Source organism: Apaloderma vittatum, unplaced genomic scaffold, assembly GCF_000703405.1.
Source record: "Apaloderma vittatum isolate BGI_N311 unplaced genomic scaffold, ASM70340v1 scaffold6772, whole genome shotgun sequence".
Lineage (NCBI taxonomy): Eukaryota > Metazoa > Chordata > Aves > Trogoniformes > Trogonidae > Apaloderma > Apaloderma vittatum.
In genome coordinates, this window is record NW_009704126.1 from 900 (window position 1) to 8,686 (window position 7,787).

General features: G+C 42.0%; 1 protein-coding gene across 1 annotated transcript in view; it reads right to left on the reverse strand.

Annotated features, from left to right (window-relative positions):
- Positions 1–345: 345 nt before the first annotated feature.
- LOC104270518 (gamma-aminobutyric acid receptor subunit beta-3) overlaps positions 346–7,787 on the reverse strand; it is a 21,555-nt gene continuing 14,113 nt past the window's right edge. Inside the window, exons 4-5 of the mRNA XM_009864908.1 lie at positions 5,861–6,013; positions 346–650 (exon numbers count right to left, since the gene is read on the reverse strand). Coding sequence (XP_009863210.1) covers positions 346–650; positions 5,861–6,013 — 458 coding nt within the window. The remainder of the gene's footprint in view (positions 651–5,860; positions 6,014–7,787) is intronic.

Sequence of the window (7,787 nt, forward strand, 5' to 3'; positions counted from 1 at the left end):
TGTTCTCTCCCATACTAAATGCATCTGCTCTAACTGAATTGAGAAAAAGTAAACTCAGATCCTGGACTCCCCTATGTAGGTACTTAAATTAAATCATAGTTATTTTATATTTGATTTAGATTAAAAAAATGCCTTTACAGACCTGAGCCTTTATTTTCAAACTAACTGCACTCCCATTGTTTTCTTCTTCTTACAGTTACTTGTCATGCAGATCATACTCAGTTCCATTTCTGTATGCCTAAATATATTTTTCTATGTAGGTTCTAAAATACAGAAATGCCAAAGTTTATCCACAAAAAGAAGATGTGGTTGCTGATGCTTTTATGCAGTCTTTTTTTGTTTATTTCATAGTGTTAGTTTTTGTAATAAAAGAAGAGAGACTATATATAGATTAAAGAATCCTACCCGGTTGCCTTCAAACTTTGAGCGATCGTTGTTTCCCTTTGCTGTTTTTTCTGCAAGTTTCTTCTGCCTTTGAGGGCCTTTTCCAAAGAAAATGTAGTTGACAAAGGCGTATTCAAGTAAGGCCAAGAAGACAAATACAAAGCAGCCCATAAGATACATGTCAATGGCTTTAACATATGGAATTTTAGGCAAAGTCTCTCGCAGATGAGTGTTGATTGTTGTCATAGTCAGCACAGTTGTAATTCCTATACAAAAGGAAAAAGAGCACGTATCTTACAACTCCAAGCATACCATGTGCACATATTAAGGCAGGGTGTTCACATAGATGGTAAAAAGATTCCTCTCACACAGTTTTAAATTTCTAGGAGTTAAGCACCTAGTTGGAGTTAGGTTTGTAGCGGCCCCCCTGTAGTAGATGGAGAGAGACAGGTAGCTTTCTAGAGCAGTTTTTTATACCAGCTGTTTCGGACACCTATTTCAGGAAAGGACAATACAGATGAAGGATTTGAGGTCACTAGTTGAGAGCAGTGATCTTATACTTACTCAGAAAGATGTGAGACGACCAGTGAGAGGCAGACAGGTGTGTGCATTTGTGGAAACAAAAAGCCAAGGAGGGAGAGCAGAATTTTTATAGCGACCAACTAGACACTAATAAAGCACCTAGAAAAATCAGTGAGGTATGTCAAACCCTCAATTATTTACCTAAGGATGGGCATGGTACCTGAAAATATATTACAGAGCACTGTTTCAGAAAGGTGATAAGAAAAGCAAATTTATTGTCAATCTCATTGAATTCAAAAACTGCAGGGTCTGTATCTGCTCGAAGTTTTATGGGAATCACAAATCACAAATGGCTGAAAACACTGATTTGTGGAATAATTCTACATTGCTAGAAAAGGCAAGCCATTCTAATAGGTCCCTTCCATTACTATTTTCTCTCATTCCATAATTATACCATCAGATTGTAAGCAGTCATTAAAACGCAGGCAGAACTAAAATAAAGAATGAAAGAAAACTGGTGCCATATTATAAAGCACATTTGCTTTTACTTGAAGAGATAGGAAAGAAAGACACTATAACTCAAAATCGAGCTGCTGGTGTAAACTATGTCACTGCAGGGAACAGTATTGGGTTTGCCTGGCTGGGTTTAGGTTGCAGGGGGGCTGTAGGGGTGGCTTCTGCAAGAAGCTGCTAGAAGCTTCCCCTGAGTCTGATACAGTCAATGCCAGCCGGCTCCAAAGTGGGACCTGCTGCTGGCCCAGGCTGAGCCTAACAGCAACATGATAGGAGAGGAATGGCTCTGTGAAAACACATTTAAGAAACAGGGAAAAAAGAACTGTGCCACACAACAGCTGGCAGAGAGACAGAAGAGTGAGAATATGTGAAGACTCCAAGGTCAGTGAAGAAGGAAGGGGGGAGGATGAGCTCCGGGTGCCGGAGCAGAGAGTCTCCCAGGATGTGGTGTAGACCATGGTGAGGCAGGCTGTCCCACTGCAGCCCATGATGGTGATGGGGTGTAGATGTCCACCTGTAGCCTGTGGAGGACCCTATATCGCAGCGGGTGAATGCCTGAAGGGGCTTGTGGCCCATGGGAAGCCCGTGCTGGAGTAAGTTGCTGCCAGAACCTGTAGCCCATAGAAAAGAAGAATGTCCATGCTGGAGCAGGTTGGCTGGTGGGACTTCTGTGACACCGCAGGGGACTCACGTTGGAGCAGGTTCCCCTGAAGGACTGCACCTCAGACTCACGAGGGGTGGGTTGCCCCTCATGAGGTGTGTCACGTTGGGTAGTTTGTGATTGCCCTTTGTGGGACGACTCACGCCGGAGAAGAGAGTGCGAAGCTCTCTCACATTGGGGTGGATTGCCCCTCATGAGATGGCTCTCGTTGGGCAGTTTGTGACAAATTGCCCTTCATGAGAGGACTCATGTTGGAGAAGAGAGTGTGAGAGGGACCCCACAATGGCCCAGGGGAAGTGTGAAGAGTCCTCCTCTGGAGTGAAGAAGCAGTGGTGGAACCAACATCAGATGAACTGACAGTAACCCCCATTCCCTGTCCTCCTGCACCTCTCAGGGGAAGGAGGTGGATAAACTGGGACTGACGTTAAGCCCGGAGAGAAGGGAGGGATGAGGAAAGGTGTTATTTTTTAAGATCTGTTTTCTTCTTATTTCTCACTACTCTTCTCTGATTTGTTCTTTTAATAAATTTAACTAATTTCCCCCAAATCAAGTCTGTTTTGCCCAGGACAATAAATGTAAGTGATCTCCCTGTCCTTATCTCAAATCATGGGCCCTTTGATATATTTTCTCCCCCTGTCGAGTAGAGAATGAGGGGTGATAGAGCAGCTGTGTGGGCACCTGGCCACTGGCCAGGCTCAAACCACTACAACTAGTAGCCTATGAGGTTCTCTAACAAGTATTGCATGTATTTAGTGGGTCAGCATCATGTGGTTCTCAGTGCCTCTCCTCTAGACTGTGAAACAAGTGTATGTTGATGTCAGATGTTTCATGGCTTGAAATACAGCAGAGATGCATAGCATCGTCTTATTTAAAAACTATATTGAGTATAACTCATAGAGCCATGCAGTAAAATTAAGGACCATAGCTGACACAATATTTTTACCTAAAGAAACTTTGACGAAATCTCTAGAAAGCATCTGTACCAGCAAAAGGTGAAAAGGTGAGAAAGTTGGAGGACTGCAGCAAACACTATCATACATTTGCAGCCAAAGCATTTCTTTAGACTGAATTTGCTTCTTCCTTTGTAGGATTACCTGCTCTTGCTCCTCATAAGGGATTCCAAATGTTACCTAAGATCAAATTGATTTTCATATCAGAAATCCCACAGATTCCTTTTAACACACCCTTGGCATCTTAGTAGCACCCCACAGATGCTTACCAAAGCCTAGGTCAACAAGGGACTTTGAAGCCTCCCAGTGGGTGTTACAAAGCCCATACTTTCGGTGTCTGTTCCCAGGTGGTAATCTCAATTCCTGAGATAAGTCCTTAAACACCACATGAAGAGAGTTTGTTGGCTGTCTTGGTGATACAGAAGGTTAAGCACACTGAATAGAAAGGTGGCTAAAAGTAACCAAAAGGAAGTATGTCCCCGGGGAGATTCTACTGACACCCTGCAGGCAAATGTCCTTCTGAAGATCAATAATTTATTTTAAAGCACAGCTGGGTGACAAGCAGCTGATACACCTAACATATAAAAACAGGATATTCTTGTGATTACAGCTCTTCCTCAAAGTGCGAAATCTTGAGAATATTTTCTCCTCACTCAAGGGACTGTAGGAACTTCTAGGGCTAACTAGCAAAAACTGAATTTAAACAGAATTTATGTTTTTGAATATTTCAAATATTAATTTTTTTTTAATATTTCAAATCAGCCCTATACTAGCCTCTACCTGCAGTGTCTCTATGACATAGTCTCTGGAATGACCTGGCTCCACGCCTGGGTTTTTCTCAAGGGAAGTACTTGGTTCAGTGCAGCCTGGATCACAGACAGCATGTGTAGTGTGGGACCAGGGACAGGAGCAAAACACGGAAGTGAACGAACTAAAACCAGGCTCTTGCCAAGAACACAGAATTCCTGTAGGTGTTAAGCTTGTCTCCATGTCCCTAACAATTGTACAGGGAGTCTTCCTCTAGTACCTAAGCGAGCAGGCCTTATCCTCCTCTGAAATGAGCTTTTCAGAGCTAGTTATGTATGTCCAAAGGTGCTATATTGGCCTTAAACTATGATACTATTTCATATCAGCTTCATACTCATAAAAGCGTCTATACAAAGGAACATAGGATTAGACCCATGGTACTGAACTCCATTATACAAACACCAGGTGATAAAAGACATAATAACCAAGGCTCTACTTGTTTTATCAGAAGAACCTATTAGGTGGATATTTATCCTCTCAAAAGTACTTTCTGTCAATCGGAAATAGAATGCCTGTGCTCCTGAGCTTGCTTTGAATGTGCTCTGACTTTTGTTCTAATATTTGTGTTACCACAGTACAGTACTTGATGAACTTGTGCTACACAGAAATAGGCCGTGTGAGACAGCCCTGCTCCTTAAACAAGGGAAAACTGCATCAACCCATTATAGAAGGGCATGGAATGTCACCAGGTTTGGGAACTTCTGTCTAACCATCTGTTCTCTGCAGTTCTGGCCAGTATGTAAAAATCTAGATGCTGACTGATATGTCTGAAGTGCTCCCCTCACTCAGTCATAATGTCTACAGGGTGGATCTTTGGTACCCAGTAGTTAATTTATGAATACATCTGAGCTGTTTGGACTTTATGTCCCACCTTCTGTTAAGCCACTGTTTATCTGTGACCTGCGGAACATGCAGTAGCTGCTAAGTGGTAACACCAGATTGTGTCATGCCCATATACACCAGATAATCCACAGTATCTGTAGAATTACTGCACAGTAACTGCAGTTATAGCAGAAAAGTACAGCTGCGGCTGCCCAGTCTGCTTTGGTATGTGGGGTCTTGGGAAGTATGGGGTACAGAAATGAGGAATCACATGGACATGGGTTGGAGTGGCAGTTTGCTGCAGTGTATATTTAAAAATAAGGGAACTGAGGAATTTGTTCCTGTTTTGAGAAGAGAGTATAGCAGGAAGTTAGAGGCCATAGGCTTGGGCAGGAAGTTTTGGGTAGGAAGATTGCAGGAGGTACGTACCATTGGGAAGCACAGGGTTGAACACACTATTAGGCATGAGATGAGAGGCAGCAGTAGTCTTAAGAATTTATGGATCTATTTAATCTTCCTTGTCTATAGCTATCCCTGAGTGTACTTGTGCAACAGGTGAAATATTTCCTGTGAGATGTTTTGAAGCCACCTTCCTCTATCTAAAGGACACTCTGATCTGAAAAAGTCTTGGACAGGGATCACCAACCTGTGCCAAATCCATGTTTTTCTATCATGAGGTAAATGAAACTTTAAGTTCTCATAAAAATGCACTCAGCATACCGTACATTCTGAGAGTTAGGCGGGATATCATGGTTGATAGCTGATGTGCCCCTGCGCTCCAGCCTGGCACACGGTTCTTGAGGTCAGTTCCTGCCACTGCCAGTTGAAGCACCCGGGACCTCAGGAGAAGGCTCGGAGCCACACTTGTCTTCCCCCACCGAGCTGGACTTAGAGCCCACGCCAAACCCTTGGAGTATGGTTCCGGAGCTGGTCCCCTCTCTGAAGCTACTGACAGCAGCATTGACTTTGATGAGGACAAGGCTGGGACCTGCATGAGCAGCTCATGCCAGAGATTTAGCGGTAGCTACATTCCTGCATGCAGGGGAAAACGTATCACTATTGAGGCAATACTGGATGGTATGATTTTGACGTAAATTATTTTGGAATATCAAAACATTGACACCATGTTGCAGCCTTTAACAACCTCTGAAGGCTACTTTCAGTCTGACATTTGAATGTCCCACTCACTCTTAGCACATACCGAGGGCAACTCTTGCTGCTGATGCATCATAATTGATCCAGAATGACACCCATGATAAAATGGTAATCAGTATGGAGGGCATGTAGGTTTGAAGAATAAAATATCCAATATTTCTCTTCAACCTGAAGCTCAGTGAGAGTCTTGGATAGGCACCTGAGGAAAAGGAAGGGAAGACAATGTTATTTACACTGAAGAAAAGACATTTGCAGATAGTTGTTTTCAGTTTCTGTAGAAACTAAAGCATGCACATTTTACGGGGTAGTATGACATCTGCAGAACAGTAGGGAAAATGCCTTCACTGTATTACTGGTTCATACTAAAACTAATCTTGCAGTGAATATTATGACATCCAAGTAATTTGTATTTAGGAAGAAAAGAGAAAAAGTAAATTATTCTGGATTATTGAACAGATGGGGTGAACAGCGGTTAGTTTTTAAAAACAGATGCTTAGGTCTCTGGGTAAAAAGCTTACCCAAATACACAGTCTTAAATGTAGTATTTATATTGAGAGGATTAATAATGTGCATAGTTTTTTATTTACATGAAAGAGTTGTTCATGAGATGGCACTTCTTAATTACAACTAAACTATGAAAAATATGCTACCTGTGGTATCAAAAATAAATTGTAATGAATCCCAATGAGGAAAAGCCTTCAGACCAGATCTTCTAACATCAATTAGAATTAGATTGACTTTTTCTTGCAAAAACATTTTAGGAAAAAAAAATATGACTTTATATATATTTTTATAGAGCATTTATATAGGACTCACAAAGTGCTACAGCTGGAGAAAATGAATAATGAAAAAAATTAATAACTTCAGTGTAAATGTTGCAGAAAAAAACATTTTATCCTTTAACTTTAAATTGCTGTATTTCAAAATTGGTGTTAATCTTACTGAATATATTTTATATATTCAGAAATCTCAGTTTAAAAATTTTTGACTTCCATCACCAAATGCAAAGACGACTGAGTACTGCTGTACAAGAAAAAGGTTGTTATTCACACAACATTAGTTCCATGATTTCAGTGTTTGCAATACTAATCTTAGATTTGATATTTCTAATATTTCATCTAAAAGCTCTTGCTATAGCCAAGATCATAAAAAACATTTCTGAACATACCAAGCACCCAACTAGGTATTAGATAACATTCCACCCACTCCAATGCAAGTATGTGAGAGATATGAAAAATTACATCTAGAAACAAATAAAAAAATATGAACTTCCTTTTGGGACTATATCTAGTGGGATCCCTCAGGGGTCAGTACTGGGACCAGTGCTGTTCAATATATTCATCAATGACCTGGATGGGGGATTATAGAGAACTGTCAGCAAGTTTGCTGATGACACAAAACTGAGAGGAGTGGTTGACACCCCAGAAGGCTGTGCTGCCATTCAGAGAGACCTGGACATGCTGGAGAGTTGGGAGGGAAGTAATTTTGTGAAATACAACAAGTGCAAGTGTAGAGTCTGGCATCTGGGAAGGAATAACGCCAAGAACCAGTATAGCCTGGGGACTGACCTGCTGGAGAGCAGTGTAGGAGAAAGGGACCTGGGGGTTCTAGTGGACAGCAGGATGACCATGAACCAACAATGTGCCCTCGTGGTCAAGAAGGCTAATGGCATCCTGGAGTGTATTAGAAGGGGAGTAGCTAATAGGTCGAGAGAGGTCCTCCTGCCCCTCTACTCTGCCCTGGTGAGGCCACATCTGGAATATTGTGTCCAGTTCTGGGCCCCTCAGCTCAAGAGAGACAGGGAACTGCTTGAGAGAGTCCATTGAAGAGCCACAAAGATGCTGAAGGGAGTGGAACATCTCCTTTATGAGGAGAGGCTGAAGGAGCTGGGTCTCTTTAGCTTGGAGAAGAGGAGGCTGAGGGGTGACCTCATTAATGTTTATAAATACATCAATGGGGAGTGTCAGTAGGAT